Here is a 19,451-nt window from a genome sequence, read left to right on the forward strand (position 1 = left end):
AGAATTCCCCAGGTTCTTTTGACTTGGTCTGGGAAGCCCTCAAAAGCAGAGGCTGGGGCCCAGGAGGGGGTCTCACTTGGAAGGACGAAAATTGACCCGAAGTCACCCACGAGGAATCCCAGGCCTGGCACAGGCGCCTGATGTATCCAGGCACCTGCTCCAGAGCGCCTTCCTGCCAGCAGCGCCCTTATCGCCATGGAGGACAGCAGGTTTTAGCAGGTGCTTGAGCCAGCACTTGTAGTTTTATTAGGTAGGCACCTCTTTTAAGGAATTTGAGAAACAGTAGTCTTAACTTGCCTATCAGACAGTTATTTCAAAGGTAAGTTTAAAAAGTGAGTTGATTTAAAGATAGTGGTTAAACCAGCGTGAGTATGACAGAAATTGCAAAGCTGTGGGAATGTGTGGGGAATACTAGTGTCTGGCCTCTGGCCCCAGCTGGAAGAGGGAGGAGAGAGAGCACCTGCCTCACGCCTGCGCACAAGCCTGCACTGCGTGGTCAGGAGGGCTGTATTTGGGGACAAGCCTGAGCCTGACGGCCACTTTGACCACTTTCCAAATGTGCTACCTAGAGCAAAATTTTTTTGGGGTGGGGCAAATTTCACACCTTTCCTGGGCCTCAGCAGCCTCATCAACATACCTCTGAAAATTGTGGGAATTAGGATGAGACATACGAGAGCTCCTGGTTCTGAGCCTGGCTGTTAAGTGGTAAGTGAGTGGATGAATGGGTGGATGGGTGGGTGGGTGGATGGGTGGGTGGATGAGTGGATGGGTGGATGGATCAAGAGGATGGTTAGATGCACAAAGGGATCCCATCAAGCACACCCCCACCACCACCGACTGGTCCCTGACTTAGGGACCTTTAGGGAAACAGGATCCCTGAGTCCTGGGTGGACTGTCTGGGGGCCATGATTCCAAGGGGATACTAGATGGTGTCTCTCTAGCCCCGCATCCCATCCCCGGTACCAGAGATTGCAGCATGAGGAATTTGGACCCCTGGTCCCTGGGGCAGGGTCATTTGCAGCCCAGCGTGGCCTGGCAGCACGCTTTAAATATGCCTAGTCCCCAACCCCAAATCAACTAAATCTGACAAGGGGCATCCATATTTTTTTCCTTTTTCATCTTGGTTAGGTATAATTCACTCACACGAAAATACTCTTAGTGTCAGTTCCGTGAGTTTGGACAGACACAGCTGTACACGCACTACCACAATCAGGAAACTGGGGCAAAAGCTCCACCGATGAGCCTCACACGCTGCTAGGGTGCTCACCCGAATCGTCTGCGGCTCCGGGTGGGTGGGGTGGGTGGGGCTAGAGAAATCACAGAGGCCAGGAGCTTCCTCCTGAGGCCCAGCAGCGAAGCTCCAGAGCAGGCAGGCAGGGACCCGAGCATCCGGGCCCGTGGCTGTGGCCTCAGTGGTAACGGTTGGGGCACACCCTCGCTGGAGAGGGGAGCCAGGAAGCGGTCAGGGCACCTCCGAGGGGGAGCGCGGGGGAGGGCCGCCCCTGCCAAGGGCCGGAACCCAGTTCCTATTTCTCTGCAGTGCTGGAGGCACGGCGGGAGGGCGAGGGACGCCCGGAGCCCCCGCCTCAGCCTCTCCGGCCAACTGGCCCCCCAAGTGCGGGGCAGCCGGCGGGATGGAGGACGGCCCTGAGTATGGCAAGCCCGACTTTGTGCTTCTGGACCAAGTGACCATGGAGGACTTCATGGAGAACCTGAAGCTCAGGTAGGTCCCACGGCGTCGCTCTGCTCCAGGGGAACCGCCCTGGGCTCCGTCAGCAGGACCGGGGGCCGCAGGTAGGCCCCCCTCTCCCCGGGGGGCCTTGGACCCACCCCGCCAGAGCCTGCCTCCCTCCTCCCCTTGCCTGACCTCTGCTCCCTTGCTCCATCTCTCGTGGTTCCAGCAGGATCCAGGGCATGGGGACAATCACCACAGGCGTGCTGCTCACCAGGGGCCAGAGGGCGGCCTGGAGACCACCTGGGCCCCTGAGGTTGCTGGGGGGGCCGCGGGGACCCGCTGTGCTCTGGGAAGCTCCCTGAGGAGCGCGAGGGAGGCAGGCAGGCCCGGGCCGAGGGACGGGGAAATGAGTCCGAGCTGCCACAGCCTGTCATGCTTCTCGCTCGCCCCAGCACTGAGCCAGGCCCCTCGTGGACGTGACTCCACTTCGCTCTTAGCCAACCTAGCGGCAGCTACCGTCACCTTGTTCCCATGATGACAGCCCTGGCCCCAGGTCACCCAGTCTGGAAGTGGGAGAGCTCATTGCAAGGCTAGGTCCCCTGCGGACAGGGAAGAGACACCGGGAGGGCACCCAGGCCAGCGGCGGGCAGGGGACAGGAGGCCCATGGAGGCTGGGGACCACCGGAACAGGGCGGTCCGAGGTCGGGGCAAGCCCGAGGTCTGGGGAGCAGGGGCTGCTTGTCCTCCAGGGCAGGAGGTCAAGAGAGCCGGCGGCAGGCAGACTCGGACAGGAGGCCCCTCGCGGTGATCTCGGTTTGTGGGCAGGAGAGTGTGTGAGCAGGAGGGGGCGGCCAGCAGCTGCAGACGCCAGGACTGCTGCCCCCCAGTCCCCTCCTTGCCCCCCCCTCCACCCCGTTGCCTGGGTGGGGCCAGACAGGGCATCCTCTGCCCCCGTTCCAGCCCAGGCCTTGAGACAGGAAGTCGCCCACGGCCTCCCTCCCTCTCCTCCTCCAAGCCTCAGTCCTGGGCCCTGAGTCGACCAACTGTCCTCCCCCCGGCCCTCTGCCCGTGTCCATGTCAGGAGCAAAGCCCATGCCAGGATGCCAAGCAGGGCCAGGGCGACAGCGTTCTTTCCTCTGTCACGCAGTGGGCGGCCGTGAGGCCCGCCCACCTGGGGTGCCCGTGGAAGAGCCACCATTAGAGGTCCCTGGGCCCCCAGCACTGCCCAGCTGGCCCCCTCCGGGTCCTGCCCTCCCTTCCCCTAGCTCCTTGGGCGGGGCGTGCCGGCGGGCGCCGGGTGCTGAGGTGCGGCCCCGCCCCCAGGTTCGAGAAGGGCCGCATCTACACCTACATTGGCGAGGTGCTGGTGTCCGTGAACCCCTACCAAGAACTGCCACTCTACGGGCCGGAGGCCATCGCCCAGCACCAGGGCCGCGAGCTCTACGAGCGGCCGCCCCACCTCTACGCCGTCGCCAACGCGGCCTACAAGGCCATGAAGCGGCGCGCCAGGGACACCTGCATCGTCATCTCGGGTGAGGCACCTCCCCGTGGCCCCGCACCCCCGGGCCGGCGAGGGGCCGGCGGGCCCGCTGACCTAAGGGGTCTCGTCCGTCTGTCCGTCCACCCAGGGGAGAGCGGGGCAGGGAAGACGGAGGCCAGCAAGCACATCATGCAGTACATCGCCGCTGTCACCAACCCGAGCCAGAGGGCTGAAGTGGAGAGGTGAGGGCAGGGGCGGTGGGGGCCGGGGGGGAGCCGCCTGGGCTCCTGCCTTTGGCCTTAGTCCCCGAGACCCGCAAGGAAGAGGCCGGAACTCAAGCCCCGGCCAAGGATTCCTTCTGCTCGTTGAGTGGGGTGGCCCCAAAAGGTTCCACCCGGAGGTGAGCCAGGCAGTGACCCACGCCCAGGGCAGGGGTGCCCGCCAGTGGGGCAGATGGTGGAGGAGGGCTGGGGCGCACCGGAGGAGGCCGAGGCGGCAGCCGGCGTCTGGCCCGGCCCAGGTGCCAGGGAGGCAGGGCCTGCGCTGAGGCTCCCCAGCCGCGGGCCTTGCAAAAGCGGCTTCCTGTGGGGAGCCCCAGGGCCTTCCTGTTGAGGGTGGGGTGCCACGGCTAGCAAGGCGCGACGTGCACTCCCCAGCAGGCGCAGCGGGAGGCCACGCGCCGCCAGGCCAGCACCCCCTACCCCCCAGAAGGAGGCCGCCTGGAGAAGGGGGGCAGGCAGCAGGGGCTAAAAGGCCATGCCTGAGCCGGTCCGCCCTGAGCACTGCACACAGTCTCAGGGCCCGCGCGCCCGGAGGGGTGGAGGACGCTCCCATTTAGGGTGTCTGGAAAGGGGCGAGAGCTGCCTGCAGGCCCCGGGCTGCAGCCCCCTCCACGCGCGCTCCGGTCCCACCGGGTCCTGGAGTTTCTGGGGTTTGTGGGAGGCGGCGACGCCCCAGCAAGGAGGCTGGGGGTCCGTCCGGGGCCTGGACGCCTGTCCCGCCCGCCCAGGGTCAAGGAGGTGCTGCTGGGCTCCACCTGCGTGCTGGAGGCCTTCGGCAACGCGCGCACCAACCGCAACCACAACTCCAGCCGCTTCGGCAAGTACATGGACATCAATTTCGACTTCAAGGGAGACCCCATCGGGGGACACATCCACAGCTACCTGCTGGAGAAGGTGGGCCGGCTCTCGCCCACCGCCCTGCGGGCTGCCTTGACGGGGGTCCGGCCCCGAGACCCTTCCCAGACCAGGAGGGGCTGGGGAGGCGCTGGAGACTTGGAGGCCGGAGGCCTGGGACCGGGGATCGCAGCCCCGCCGCCAGCGCTGGCACAGGAATCCCCCGAGGGCGGGCCCTTACGGAGGCAGGGCCCCTCAGCTCCCCCTCTTTCCCCAGTCTCGGGTCCTCAAGCAGCACGTGGGCGAACGGAACTTCCACTCCTTCTACCAGGTAAGCGCCACACGGGGGGGCGGGGCCGACCCCACCCGCCTTTGCACCCCCCCCTTAGCCCCATCTCCCCGCTCCCCCTCCAAGCCCCGCCTTGCCTCCCGGGGCTCGGCTGCGCCCACCATCCCTTCCCCAGCCCAGCCGCCCCCTCCCCCGCAGCCCCTAGTCCGTGCCCCGCGCCCCACTGCACCCCACTCCCTCTCCCTCCCTCCCACCCACGCCAGCCCTGCCCATTCCCCTGATGCTGGGGCGACAGCAAGGAACAAAACGGTTCCCCCCCCACCGCCACCCGCGTGCCCCTGCTCCAGCAGGGGACAGGCGGAAAGAGCCAAGATGTAATCAAGTGTAAGGCCTGGGGGGGAGGGGTAAGAAGCGTTGGAGCGGAGTTGGGGCGCGGGGGTGCTGGGGGGTCGTCCTGAGAAGGGGGCTTTGGAGCAAGGAGGTGAGGCAGTCCACCGACGGGATGGGCGAGACAGCGCTGGGAGCAGGGGGAAGGAGCCTGGGCCGCGGGAGGGGGGCTGAGCAGGCCTGTGGGCAGCGGAGAGGCCTTTTACAGCTTAGGAGGGCGCCTCTGCAGTTGAGGAGGGGCTGCAGGGGCAAGGGTGGCACAAGGACTCCAGGGAGAGTGGGCAAACCAGGCGGCCAAGGTAGAAGTGGGGTGTATGTGTGTGTGTGCTGGGATTCTAGGGCTGAGCTCGGCCGACAATGAGCTTTTTATGTAATTTATATAATACACACAAACATGCATAAGCTACATGAAGATATAGCTAGGCAAGTTTTTCCTCCCAATTTATTATGACAACATTAACAAATACGGAAAAATATATACAAGAAGTGGATGGCGCAGTACAATCGGCATGGCTGGCAGTTTGCCGTATTTGCTTCCTCTATCTTCATATCTATGCAAAGTCTTTGCCATTGTTTTGAGAGTTGCAGACATTTTAACTTAACCCCCTAAATATTCAGCATTTATCTCTTAAGAATAAGGTCATTCTCTTCCATACACAGAATACCATTATCTCACTGAAGAAAGTAATAATTCCATACTTTCATCTAATATCTGACCCATATTTAAATGATCCCAGTTGAACCAACAATACTTTCTATCACTATTTTGATTCTGGATACATTTCTTCTGTTTTAATTATTATCAAATTGTGGCAGTCTGTACAACATAAAATTTCTCGTTAGAACCACTTTCAGGTGTACAGTTCAGTGCCGTTAATGGCGCTGAGAATGTGGTGCTGTCACCATCCGTTACCAAAACGTTTCCATCACCCCAAACAGAACTGGATACAATTTAGAGGCAACGGCAATAGGATTTTCAGATGCTAAAGTTGCCATAGCCCCAAACCTGGCGGCCCCACCCCACCAAGTACTGCAGTGGCTCCCTCCCCAGCACCCTGCTGCCCCTCTGTGACCCAGCCTCCCCTGATGCCTCCCCTCCTTAAAACTCTGGGGCTCCTCTGTGATCTCAGGAGAGCCCCCCAAACCCACGTGCTCCCGCTCAGCACTGCAGCCACACTGCAGGAACCTCTTGCCCTGACTGGGCCGTGAGCGCCTTGAGAGCAGAGGGTTTCGGTTCCCACCGCTGGCCGCGGAGGGGACGCCTGCCTTTGGTTGGGCACACAGTGAAATGAGGGATGACTTGTCTGTATCTGTGTCTGTTTCTCACGCTGTGTGTGTGTGTGTGAGGGGCCCTGGGGGTTTCGAGAAGCCTAGCTTGGGGGGTCTCTGTCTCCTGCAGGTGCTAAAGGGCAGTGAGGACAAGGTGCTACAGAAACTGCACTTGGAGAGGAACCCTGCTCTGTATAATTTCACCCGCCAGGGAGCAGGGCTCAGTGTGAGTAGTGGGAATGGCAGCACGCAACCATGGGAGGCTTAGCGTGGGCGCTGGGGGTGCAGGGGCTCACCTCAGGCATGGGCCCAGGGGTCAGTGTGAGTGCAGAGATGGGCTGGGTTTGGCCCAGCACTGGCGTGGTGGGAACAGGACTCAGTGTGAGTACCAGGATGTACTGAGCTCAGCATGACCTGGGATGGTGGGAAAAGGAGTCAGTAGAGAATACTGGGTGCACTGGGTTTGGCACAGTACTGAGGTGGTAGGAACGGGGCTCAGTGTGAGTACCAGGATGCACCAAACTTAGCAAGACCTGGGTAGTGGGAACAGGGCTCAGTATAGAGTACTGGAGGGAAGCGGACTTGGCTCAGTGGATGGGGCGTCCACTTACCTCATGGGAGGTCCGCGGTTCAGACCCCGGGCCTCCTTGATCCCCTGTGGAGCTGGCCCATGCATAGTGCTGATGTGCGCAGGGAGTGCCATGCCATGCAGGGGTGTCCCCCGCATAGGGGAGCCCCACGTGCAGGAGTGCACCCAGCGCAAAAGAAAGTGCAGCCTGCCCAAGAATGGCCCCACACACATGGAGAGCTGACACAACAGGATGATGCAACAAAAAGAAACACAGATTCCGGATGCCACTGATAAGGATAGAAGCGGTCACAGAAGAACATGCAGCGAAGACACAGAGAGCAGACAAATGGGGGAGGGGGGGAATGGGAGAGAAATAAATAAAAAATAAATCTTAAAAAAAAAGGATAGAGTACTGGGTGCACTGGATTCAGCATGGCCCAGGGTGGTGGGAACAAGGCTTAGTGTGAATACTAGGGTGTTCTGGGCTCACCATGGCATGGGATGGTGGGAACAGGGCTCAGTATAGAGTACTGGGTGCAATGGGTTCAGCACAGTCTAAAGTAGTGAGAAAAGTGCTCAGTAGAAAGTACTGGGTGCACTGGACTCAGCATGGCCCAGGGTGGTGGAACAAGGCTCAGAGTACCAGGATGTACTAGGCTCAGCATGGCCCAGGATGGTGGAAACAGGGCTCAGTATAGACTACTGGGTGTACTGGGTTCAGCACAGCCCGGGGCTGTGAGTACCATGGTGCACTGAGCTCAGTACAGCCCTGGCATCTTGAGCCCTTTCTTCCCTCAGACTTCAGATAGTGACGAGAAGAACCACCAAGCAGTGACCCAGGCTATGAGGGTGATTGGCTTCAGTCCCAAGGAGGTGGACTCCGTGCATCGGATCCTGGCTGCCATATTGCACCTGGTGAGCCTGGCGGGGAGCGGCCTGGAGTGGGTAGTCCCTGGGAGAAGAGGCTGCTCCAGGGTGCAAGGGCAGCCGGAACACGGAGCAGGCCTGCGCTGGGCGCTGGGCGGGTTCTCAGCTCCTGTGAGCCTCTCTGACACAGGGTGAGGATAAACGGTGACATGCATTCCTCCGGCCGTCAGGAGGACTAAATGTGACAGTGCACACCCCCACTCAGCACAGCTGGGCGGTGGAGCCGGCACTGGGCCTGGAGGGGCAGGTGGACAGGAGAGGCTGTGTGCGGCCGGGGTGGGGACTCTCGGCATGTCCTGGTGCCCCACTAACATTTCTGGCCATGGCTCGTGCTGAGCACAGGCTGCTCCCCCTCGTCCCTGCCCTTCTCCTCCTTCTTTGGGACCTGGAGCCTGACACTGCCTGACACTGTCTGGGCCCCCATTACCAGGGAAACATTGAGTTCATGGAGACGGAGGCAGAGGGGCAGGAGAAGGGCGGCCTGGCAGTGGCCGACGAGGTGCTGGTGGACCACGTGGCTGAGCTGACGGCCACACCGCGGGACCTGGTGCTCCGCTCCCTGCTGGCTCGCACCGTGGCCTCGGGGGGCAGGGACCTCATTGAGAAGGGCCACACCGCAGCCGAGGCCTGCTACGCCCGGGACGCCTGTGCCAAGGTACCTGGGGGCGGCAGGTGGCAAGGGAAGAGCGCAACCCGGGAGGCCTTCCTGGAGGAGGCCAGGTCAGGGACAGCAAGATGCAGCCTTCCCCTGCCCCTCCCAGGCGGTGTACCAGCGGCTGTTTGAGTGGGTCGTCAACCGGATCAACAGCATCATGGAAGCCCGTGGCCGGGACCCTCGACGGGACGGCAAGGACACGGTCATCGGCGTGCTGGACATCTATGGCTTCGAGGTGCTCCCGGTCAACAGGTGGGCCAGCCGCCCTGTGCCCATGCCTCCCAAATCCGTGCTGGAGTGCAGGCCCCAGGGGTAGCGAGCGGATCGGGCGAAGGAGGGGCACAGAGGAGGGACAGCATCTTCCAAGAAGAGCCTTGCAGGGGGTTCTGGGCACCAGAGCCCCTCCAATGAACACAGCGCACAGATAACTCAGGGAAAGCCGCGCCATCCTTTGCACTCACCCCACGCGGAGGAACAGCCCCCCGGGAGGACCAGGCGCCTCTGAAAGCCCCCCCGCCCCCCGCCCGGTCCCCAGCTTCGAGCAGTTCTGCATCAACTACTGCAACGAGAAGCTGCAGCAGCTGTTCATCCAGCTCATCCTGAAGCAGGAGCAGGAGGAGTACCAGCGCGAGGGCATCACCTGGCAGAGCGTGAGCGCGGGGTGGGCCCTCGGCGTCTGCGGGGGGGCTGCGGGGGAGCGGGGCCAGCCGAGGCCCCGGGGGACCGTGCCTGCTCCCCCCCGGCCCCCAGGTCGAGTACTTCAACAACGCGGCCATCGTGGAGCTGGTGGAGCGGCCGCACCGGGGCATCCTGGCCGTGCTGGACGAGGCATGCAGCTCGGCGGGCTCCGTCACTGACCGCATCTTCCTGCAAGCCCTGGACACCCACCACCGGCACCACGCGCACTACACCAGCCGCCAGGTGCCCGGGGGCCGGTGGGGACACGGGGGTGCCCGGCGTGCCACCGCTGGGCCAGGGGGTCCCCTAGGGCGGGCCTGCACCGCGGGGCCACGGCCTCCTGCAGACCCCCGCCCCTTCCGTGCCCTGACCGCGGTCCCCCACAGCTCTGCCCCACAGACAAGACCATGGAGTTTGGCCGGGACTTCCGCATCAAGCACTACGCAGGGGACGTCACGTAAGGACCCCCTGGCCCCGCCCGGGTCCCTGACCCAGCACGGGCACCCGTTCCACCCCATCGCGGGGAGCGGGCGTAAACGCGACCCAATTGCCCCTCTCTGTTTCCTTTTTTAAGAAACGGAAAGCACGCCCTTCACCAGATTCACGAGTTCAGGACGTGAAGCGGGCTTTTGTAGGTTCTCTACCCTGGCTGCAAACTAGAACCTTCTGGGGAGTGTTTTTAAAACGCCCTTAAACGAAATAAAAAGAAACACAAATTTTTTTAAATGCCCTCGTCTGGACCCCACCCCTGGCCAGTCGGATCAGAATCTGTGTGTGATGGAGGGGCAGGGGCAGGGGATTCTAAGGTGCCGCCAGGGTGGGGCGCACCCCTTCATCCCGGGAGCAGCGCTTGGAAACAGGTCCTCTTAAAAGGCAGGTGCGGCGTGGGGGAGGGGCAAGATGCTGCGGTTCTAACGAGACCCCCTCGGAGGCGGTAGCTGCCTGTGGGCTTGGACCACTCTGGATATCAAGCTTGGAGTGACCTTCAAGTATTGTTTTACTGTTTTTCGTGGGAACTCGCCTGTTGCTCAACTCCCAGGGAGTTACATGTGTCTAGTGTGTACTTTATAGGCATAAGAAATAAAGTAGATGGTGATGAGCAGCCAGAACTTGTGCCCTGAGTCTTTACGAGTGCCAGAGGTGAAGCCAAAATTTTGGCCCTGAGCTTGGGAGCAGTCAAAGTCAAGTATGAGAGGAAGATTCTGAGTTTCTCAGTGCCCACCAGGTTGAAACAGGTCCATGAGCCAGGAGTTCCTGGTAATAATTGTCATTGCCAATTTTCACTGACACTCAGCAGGCGCTGTTTGAGAACTCTATGTCTGTTGAGGCACGGAGAGGTTAAGTAATGTGCCCAACGTCACGCAGCATCTGCATGGTAGAGCTGGGATTCAGCGCTAGGACATTGGGCCCTGAGCCAGGTGCTTGGCCGCTCTGTGCATCTCCCAGGAAAGCAGCTTCTCCCGAGGGGTTCTTACATGAGGGAGAAGGCAGGCATGAGAGGGAGAGGAGGGCCTGGGAGGGGAGGAAGAGAGGCTGGCACGGGGAAGCAGATGGCGCAGGGAGACAAGAGGCTGACAGTGACAAGAGGCTGGTAGAAGGAGCGGGGCTCGCAGAGGCTGGGGCCGCCGGCCTGTATGCCCAGCCCCCCCCCCCCCCGGGCTGACACCCTCCAGCCCTTACCCACCCCCCTCTCCTGCAGGTACTCCGTGGAGGGCTTCATCGATAAGAACAGAGACTTCCTCTTCCAGGACTTCAAGCGGCTGCTGTACAACAGGTGAGCGTGGCTTGGGGGGCCTGGGGGCGGGAGCCAGCCACTGGCCTGGGCTGGGGAGCCTGAGGGTCGAGCTCCAGGCTCCGTGGGGCTTGTGAAGGGCAGGGCTGGTGGCCCGGGGTCAGGGGGGCGGGGCTTGGCTGCTCCTGAGCCACGCGGCCTTGCCCGGCCCCGTGTCCCCAGCACCGACCCCACCCTGCGGGCCATGTGGCCGGACGGACAGCAGGACATCACGGAAGTGACCAAACGCCCCCTGACGGCCGGCACGCTCTTCAAGAACTCCATGGTGGCCCTGGTGGAAAACTTGGCCTCCAAGGTACCCGCGCCCCCTCTGCGCAGACCCGGGCACCCCCAGCCGCCGCGGCAGGCTGCGCTTCTCGGGGTGCTGTGTGGGGTTGCTTCCTGTCTGCCACGTCCACCTGGGCGCAGTTAAGATGGCTAGGCTGGGTTTGAACCCCGGCCCGTGGCCTCTGGGGTGCGGCAGACTCAGGACCTGCCAAGGGCTCCAAGAGCAGGACACTGGCCCACAGGGAGAGAGGGTGAGCCGGGAGGCGCGGACAGAGAGGGCTGAGCTGGTGGAGACCCCGCTCCCCCGGCCTGGCCACGGCTCCCCCACCCCACACTGGGCTGGGACCCGGCCCTGGCCCCGCCCCCTCCGGCCAGCCCCTGGGCCCATGGGGCCCTCCGTCCACCCCGACTCTCTTCCTGACCTGGGCCCCCTGCCTGCTCTCCGCCCCCCTTGGCCCCCACTCCCAGGCAGTGCCTCTTCTCCACCTACAGGGCAGCAGGTGGTGGGAACGGGGCGGGCAGACCTGAGGCCATTGCCGCTTGCAGCTCTGCGGTTCCGGACTGTGAACTTGGCTTTCACGGCAACCCTACGCAGGGGCTGCAGAGGGGTAGGGGAAGCCCCTGGCTTGGTGTGGCCTGACACCACGTCCCCCCTGCCCCTGGCACCGCAGGAGCCCTACTACGTCCGCTGCATCAAACCCAACGAGGACAAGGTGGCTGGGAAGCTGGATGAGGGCCACTGCCGCCACCAAGTCTCCTACCTCGGGCTGCTGGAGAACGTGAGGGTCCGCAGGGCCGGCTTCGCTTCCCGCCAGCCCTACCCTCGATTCCTCCTCAGGTACTGGCGCCCCAACACCCTGGCCACATCCATCACCACCACGGGCCGGGAGCCCTGTGGAATACGGAGGTAGACCAGCTGCTCCCTACAGCAGCCCTTCTCAAACCTTAAGGAACACTGGAAAATTAAAAAAAAAAAAAAAAAAAACGAGAGGAAAAAAAACCCTAAACAAACGAAAAAAAACAAAAACAAAAAAGGAACACTGGAAACGGCCGGCTAACAGTGTATGACACCTGCGCTAGCCACGTGCACTGTGTGCTCCCAGGGCGGTCCCCTATGGAGCAGGGTTGGGAAACGACCTCCCCAGGAGCTCACGGCATCCTGCTCTCTCCCTCCGGGGGGTGCAGGTGGGCTCCGTGCCCCACCTCCCGTGGGCCTGGCCTTCACTGCCCCCTGTCCCTGTGATGACAGGTACAAGATGACCTGCGAGTACACCTGGCCCAATCACCTGCTGGGCTCAGACAGGGCGGCCGTGAGCGCCCTCCTGGAGCAGCACAAGCTGCAGGGGGACGTGGCCTTTGGCCACAGCAAGCTGTTCATCCGCTCCCCCCAGACCCTGGTGGCGCTGGAGCAGAGCCGGGCCGCCCTCATCCCCATCATCGTGCTCCTGCTGCAGAAGGTGAGGCTGGCAGGACGGGCCCACCCCGCCCAGGAGTGAGGCAGAGCCCGGGCGGTCTGGGCCAAGGGGCGGGCTTTCCAGGACAGCCCACATCAGGGCTTCCAAGAGAAAAAATGACAGGTGCAGCCGACTTAGCAAGTATGACTACAGTTCAGGCGCCACAAAGTCCTTTGGGCTTCCAGCTGCAGGCCCAGCTGGATCCAGCTGCTCAGAAGGTGTTCAGAAATTTTGCCTGCCTGCTTCCCTCCCTCCTTCCTTCCATACATCCCTCCCTTCTACCTCACTAATATGGAACATTTCAGACTTAGAAATGTATGGGGAATAGGGTGCTGAACCCCCAAGCTCCCCTTGACCAGCTTCGGCAATAGCCACTCGTGGCCAGTGTGGTTTTGTGTGCTCCCCTGTAACCCTCTCCCAGTTATTTTGAAGCAAATAATTTCATCTACAATCATTTTAGCATGTATTTCCAAAGGCTAAGGATTCTTCCGCCTTGCCCCATACGTTTTTCCTTTGAAAATGTTCAAACCTACATAAAAGCCGAAAGGCTACTGTAATGAACACCCGTACACCAGTCGCCTGGGTTGCTGCAGTTGTGCTTCCTCTCTCTGTATACACACACCTATACACACACACTCGTAAGTGTTTTCCCTCAAAAGTAAGTTGCAGGCATCACGACACCCCAGTACATCAGCAGGCATATCCTACAAACGAGAATATTCCCCTTTATAGCCACTGTGAGATTAGCACATTCAAGAAACTTAACTAATGAAATAACCTACACATCTGAATATCTAATATGTAGACCATGTTCAAATTTCCTCAGTGATCCCAATATTATGCATTACAACTTTTTAAAGTCCAGAATCCAATCAATGAGCTTACATTGTATTTACTTGTCTCTTTGAATTATTCTAACATATAGGGATTATTTTTTTTAAGATTTATTTTATTTTTAAAATTTATTTATTCCCCCCTCCCCCCAATGATTGTGCTCACTGTCTACTCTCTGTTCATCTTTTTAGGAGGCACTGGGAACCAAACCCGGGATCTCCCATGTGGGAGGGAGGCACCCAATCACTTGAGCCACCTCCACTCCCTGCTTGTTGTGTCTCTCATTGTGTTTCCTCACTATCTCTCTTCATTGCATCACCCTGCATCAGCTCATGGCACCAGCCAGTTGCATCAGCTCTGTCTTGCTAGTCTTCTCTAGGAGGCACCAGAAATGGAACCTAGGACACCCCCCTCCCCATGTAGTAGGCAAGCACTGAACTGCTTGAGCCACATGGGCTTCCCTTGGGATTATTTTTAAGAACATAATCACAGTACCATTACCACCATTTTAAAAGTTAACACCCATGTGTTGTTATCATCTAATATCCAGGCGGTATTCAAACTTCCCGGATTGTTCAAATCAGCATCCAAATACCAGTCCTCGGTTGCAGTAGCCTGCCCACCGCCCCAGCCCCTTGCAGTCTGCAGGGCCCCCGGCTGCCTGCCTTGCAGGGCCCCGCAGTGGGGTTGAGAGCCTGCTGTCTGTGGTCCTCCCCCGGGTCTCTGGAGGACTTGGCCTTGGCACGGCCGGAGTGGTGAAACCCTCCATCTCTATCCTGACGCCCTGGGGGCCCTGGAGCCTAACCAGGGCGCGTTTAGGAAGAAGGGACCCAGGCGCCGACCCCCTGGAGAAGCCCGAGGCCCCGGGGCACGGGGCGGGCCTCCCGGCACCTGGACCTGCGGGCTGACCGCGCTCCCGCCCGCAGGCCTGGCGGGGCACCCTGGCGCGGTGGCGGTGCCGGCGCCTGCGGGCCGTCTACACCATCATGCGCGCCTTCCGGCGGCACAAGGTGCGCGCGCACCTGGCGGAGCTGCAGCGCCGCTTCCAGGCCGCCCGGCAGCCCCCGCTCTTCGGCCGCGACCTGGCCTGGCCGCCCGCGCCCGCCGTGCTGCAGCCCTTCCAGGACACCTGCCGCGCGCTCTTCTGCAGGTACGCCCCGCGCCTGCGCCCCGCGCTGCTGCCCCAGGTACTCGTTCCCCAGTGAACACCCTGGGCCCGCTGTCCAGTGTTCACAGATGGCCCGTGGGTGGACAGAGATAGGTGCACTTTCTAAGTGAGACCACGGAGGCTGTGCCCTACGCCCCCAGGGCCACCCCGGGCGCTCGCCGGGCATTCGGGGGGCTGCAGACCTCCGTCTAGTCCTCAAGGGGTTGACGGTCTTGATCTGCAGAGGAAGGGCCCTTCTGGCCTGGGAATAAGTCTGCCTTTGAGCAGGGCTTTGAGGGCTGAGTAGGAGTTCTCCAAGTGAGGAGGAGAGGGGTTGCAGAAAGAGCAGTGCACTTGGAGGCTGGAGGGCTCTGAGCGGCTGGGTCTGGGGTTACTTTCCAGGGACAAGTGTAGGGAGGGCGGGGCCGAGACCAGAGAAGGCGGCAGAGGTGGGGCCCCAGGGCTTCTCCCGTGGGTGAGGGGTGCGTCCTGAGGAGCGGGACTAGGGGGCCAGGCGGAGACGACGGGATGGCAGGGGGCGCGGAGCCCTGCGGAGCGTCAGCAGCCCGCCCCGGGCCGCGTGTGACTGCCCGTCCCTCCGCCAGGTGGCGGGCCCGGCAGCTGGTGAAGAACATCCCGCCTTCGGACATGGCCCAAATCAAGGCCAAGGTGGCCGCCATGGGGGCCCTGCAGGGCTTGCGCCAGGACTGGGGCTGCCAGCGGGCCTGGGCGCGCGACTACCTGTCCTCGGTGAGTGAGGTGCCTCCCGAGAGCCGGCTCACGGCCGTCGTAGCCCCCTCTGGGTGGGTCTGAGTGGGAACGAACGGGCTGGAGGGGGATAGGTGGGAGGATGGGAAGGGCGCGGGCTTTAGACCTAGGCCTTCGGAGCTGAGGGCCGTGTCCTCTGCGCTCACGGCACTTGCCCGTCATCGTGGCCAGTTGTCGCCTGCCCAAGCGGGAGGCTTCGGGGCGGACCTCCACCCCAGCCTCCCCCGCGGGTGCTCGCGGGGCACCCGGGCTTCCGGAGAAGGCCGGGTGCGCCCGCGGCTGGAGGCAGTTCCTCGAGCAGGGCTTAGAGCGGCCTGTGTCTTGCCTGCCCCCCCCCCCCCCCCCGCCCCAGCCCGGTCCTGAGACCCCTGTCGCCCCCGCCCCACCCCACCCCCGCAGGCCTCTGACAACCCAGCCGCCTCGGGCCTCTTCGCACAGCGGCTGGAGAGCCTCCGGGAGAAGGACGGCTTTGGGGCGGTGCTCTTTTCCAGCCACGTGCGCAAGGTTGGAGGCTGGGGGACACAGGGGTGGACAGAGGGGCCTGGCGGGGCCCTGGCTCAGAGGCGTCGCGGTCGCCCGGACGCCTTTCCAGACCCCCCGGCAGCAACCCAGCAGCGGGCCCGCCGGGGAGGGGAGCCAGGAAAGTCCGGGGCCGTACCTCCCCGCCCCGCGTCCCCAGCCGCTGTCCCCTGCAGGTGAATCGCTTCCGGAAGAGCCGCGACCGCGCGCTGCTGCTCACCGACCGGCACGTGTACAAGCTGGAGCCCGGCAGGCAGTACCGCGTGATGCGCGCCCTGCCCCTGCGCGCGGTGAGCGCGCCCCGGCCCGGCCCCGCCCCGGCTTGGGGCTCGGAACCCGGGTGGCTCCTCGTCGCCTCTGCGAGCAAAGGCACCCCGTCCCCCGGGGCTTGGCCCCACCCTCCAGCCGCAGTTCCCACGTCCCCGCGGGCTCTCTGCTCTCTGACACCCCTGCCCCACGTCTGCACTGGCCCCTCGTTTTTGCATGCCAGAGACGCCCTCGAACCCGGCCCAGCTCCTTGCCCCCACCGGGTCCCCTGCTGGCCCACCGGGGCCGACCTGTCCTGGCTCTGTCTGTCCTTTCAAGGACCCCACCTCGAGCCCCAGTTCCCGGGACTCTAGTCTTCTCCCTGCCTAAAGACAAGAGCACCCTGAACGGCAGGGCTGGAGACCCTTTACCTTGGGTCTCCCCCAGTCCTAGGGGCCAGGTCCCTGCGCCGCCAGAGTGGAAGGGGCCTTTTTTGCCACTGCGTCCACACAGTAGCCCCGAGCCGCGTTCACCGAATTAATTTAAATTAGCGAAGACCAAGCACAATTTAAAATGCGGCTCCTCCATCACGGTGGCACATCCCCAAGGCTCAGTGGCCGTGGGTGGTGGGTGGCCATCACTGCACGGGCTTGTCCGACCTTCTCCTTTTGGGGGAGACAGGAGCAGAGCGTGCCCAGTGGAGGCAGAGTTCCTGGGCGGGGGCGGAGAGACTCGGGAACGTCTTTCTGGGGAGAGGGTACTAGAGGGAGCTGTGTTTGGGGGGCTCTGAAAAGGCAGGGGGACTTATGGGCAGGTGCGTGTGGGGGTGGGTTGGGGTGTCCGGGCGGGGCGCCCGGGGCTCGCCTGCACGCTGACCCCGCGCCTCCACGCCCAGGTGACAGGGGTCAGCGTGACCAGCGGGCGGGACCAGCTGGTGGTGCTGCACGCCCGCGGCGTGGACGACCTGGTGGTCTGCCTGCACCGCACGCAGCCGGAGCGCGACAACCGCGTGGGGGAGCTGGTGGGCGTGCTGGCCGCCCACTGCCAAGGGTGAGGCCCGACCCCGGGCTGGGTGTGGGTGGTGGCGGCAGCCCCCGGCCCGCCCCTGAGCCTGCCCTCCCGCCCCCGCCCCCCCCCCCCCCAGGGAGGGCCAGGCCCTGGAGGTCCGCGTCTCCGACTGCATCCCCCTGAGCCAGCGCGGAGCCCGGCGCCTCGTCTCCGTGGAGCCCCGGCCGGAGCAGCCAGCCCCCGACTTCCGCTGCCGCCGCAATGCCTTCACCCTCCTCTGGCCCAGCCGCTGAGCGCGCCCCCCGGGCCGTCACCCGGTCCCCTCCTCCTGAGCCCAGGACCGCACCGTCACAAATAAAGTCTGCCCCGTCAGTTCCCAGCTGGGTTTGTGCCTGGAGGTATCAGAGACGGACAAGGGTCCCGGCTCCCTGCAGCGGGTGGAGCCTCTGGGTGGCCCAGAGAAGCCTGAACTTGACCCCCCCTGCTCGCCCCCTGGGGGTCACACCGAACTAGAGGAGGAGCCCTGGGGCCCAACGTAAGGGACAAGGAGAGAGAGAGGACGCATGTCACCCTCAAGTGCCCCAGGCTGCCTGTCCTGGCTTTCGGAAGGTGCCGTGCTGACATCACCCAGCTCCCTCTCTGCTCCCTCTTCTGGGAAGCGTTCCCCTGGGCCTCCCGCCCCTGGGGCAGCGTCCCCCTGGGCCCCCCTCCCCTCCCTTCCCTGGGACCCCCCCTCCCCTGGGGCAGCCCCCTCCCCTGGGGCAGCGCCCCCTGGGCTCTGGTGCGGGGCTCTGGGCAGTCCCGGGGGCCGTCACCAGGGGGCGCTGCAGGGCAGCAGTGGTGGGTGAAGGACGTGGCCGGCCGGAGCCCTTGGGTGTCGGGTATAGGTTGTGGGAAGCTCGTGTCTGAAACGCAGCCACCTGAGGGGGCGACGAGAGCAGGGCCCCGGGGAGCAGGGCGGTGGCCTGGAAGGGAGGGCAGAGTGGGCCCTTCCGTCTGCGGGCACCCCTTCTGCTCCCACAGCTGCCTCCTCCGCCTTCTTCCAGGGCGCACCCTAAATCAGGGTGGGGCAGCGTTGGCGTGGGGGTGCTGCCAGACGGGCCATCTCACTGCCAGGGCCCTGGGCTGCAGTAGCCACGTCTGCCGCGACCTCGCCTTGTCACCTGTGCAGGGGACTGGCAGTGTTGACCTTGTGGCAGTGTGTTAGAGGGGGCCCCAGTCAGCTCCATCACCCGGAACCCGTGTGCTGTGGCACCGTTGCCCCTGAGTCTGGGCAGGCCCTGGGATTGGCTTTAACTGGTGGCGGTTCTGAGCTGCCTCTAGGACTGGCAGTCCAGCTGGACAGGCACAGGGCGAAATCCTGAGACGGAGGGTCTGGAACAGAGAAGAGAGCCCCAGCCAGCCCCGGTCCCCAGCAGAGCCCAGGCCAGCCGGAAGACCCGCCTGGCTGGACCAGCCCTGGTGCAGCGCATGAGCAAATAAAGTGGCGGTGGTTTGAAGCCACTGAGCCACACGGCAGAAGATAATCAAGACCAATATCGAACCTTCCAGTCCGTGGCTATTGCCTATTTCTCCGTGTGTTTAAAGTCTTAACTAATGAGTTGTCATAAAGTTTCATCGTTTTCTCCATGAAGGTCTTGCATGTTTTCAACTGGTCAATTCAGAGGACTTTTATACCATGCTGCTATTGTAACTGACATCTTTAAACTATTTTCCTTAATGAGAATAACGACATAACCATATATCCCACGCTGAGTGAACAATTAACATTTTGCCATATTTGCTTCCTTAATTTTTCCCGAAATAATTTAAAGTTAATTATAGATCTCATGACATTTGTCCCAAAATATCTCAATGAATACCTCTAAAACTTCAAAACATTTTCTTACATAATCAGATGCCATGCTAGAAATTAACAAAATTAATAATAATTCCTTTATATCATCTAATACCTGGTCGATATTTGGTTTTCCCCAAATGCCTTTTTTTTGTTTTTTTTGAGGTACTGGGGCTGTGGATTTTTAAAAATATTTATTTATTTATTAATTTCTCTCCCCCCGCCCCGTTGTCTGTTCTCTGTGTCTATTTGCTGCGTCTTGTTTCTTTGTCCGCTTCTGTTGTTATCAGCGGCACGGGAATCTGTGTTTCTTTTTGTTGAGTCATCTTGTTGTGTCAGGTCTCCATGTGGGTGGCACCATTCCTGGGCAGGCTGCACTTTCTTTCGCGCTAGGCGGCTCTCCTTATCGGGTGCACTCCTTGTGCATGGGGCTCCCCTACGCGGGGGACACCCCTGCGTGGCAGGGCACTCCTTGCACGCATCAGCACTGCACATGGGCCAGCTGCACACAGGTCAAGGAGGCACGGGGTTTG

General features: G+C 62.1%; 1 protein-coding gene across 1 annotated transcript; it reads left to right on the top strand.

Moving 5' to 3' along the window:
- Positions 1–472: 472 nt before the first annotated feature.
- On the top strand, positions 473–17,460 carry MYO1G (myosin IG). The gene is made up of 23 exons (XM_058296667.2): positions 473–705; positions 1,541–1,723; positions 2,999–3,207; positions 3,304–3,397; positions 4,165–4,330; positions 4,548–4,601; positions 6,346–6,441; positions 7,585–7,701; positions 8,144–8,368; positions 8,475–8,620; positions 8,904–9,018; positions 9,119–9,289; positions 9,433–9,503; positions 10,746–10,820; positions 11,001–11,133; positions 11,777–11,943; positions 12,355–12,562; positions 14,320–14,543; positions 15,146–15,290; positions 15,708–15,812; positions 16,004–16,117; positions 16,969–17,123; positions 17,218–17,460. Exons 2-23 carry the CDS (start codon positions 1,635–1,637, stop codon positions 17,372–17,374), a joined length of 3,036 nt encoding a protein of 1,011 aa, XP_058152650.1. The 5' UTR covers positions 473–705; positions 1,541–1,634; the 3' UTR covers positions 17,375–17,460.
- Positions 17,461–19,451: the final 1,991 nt, after the last annotated feature.

Source organism: Dasypus novemcinctus, chromosome 5 (genome assembly GCF_030445035.2).
Source record: "Dasypus novemcinctus isolate mDasNov1 chromosome 5, mDasNov1.1.hap2, whole genome shotgun sequence".
Taxonomy (NCBI): Eukaryota; Metazoa; Chordata; class Mammalia; order Cingulata; family Dasypodidae; genus Dasypus; species Dasypus novemcinctus.

What these genes read in the sequence shown, in the direction of transcription:
- MYO1G (XM_058296667.2), top strand. Translation starts at nt 1,635, where the DNA reads ATGGAGGACGGCCCTGAGTATGGCAAGCCCGACTTTGTGCTTCTGGAC. An exon ending in TGGCTGCCATATTGCACCTG is followed by an intron (nt 7,702 to 8,143) that starts GTGAGCCTGGCG and finishes CCCCATTACCAG; the next exon opens with GGAAACATTGAGTTCATGGA. An exon ending in TACCCTCGATTCCTCCTCAG is followed by an intron (nt 11,944 to 12,354) that starts GTACTGGCGCCC and finishes CTGTGATGACAG; the next exon opens with GTACAAGATGACCTGCGAGT.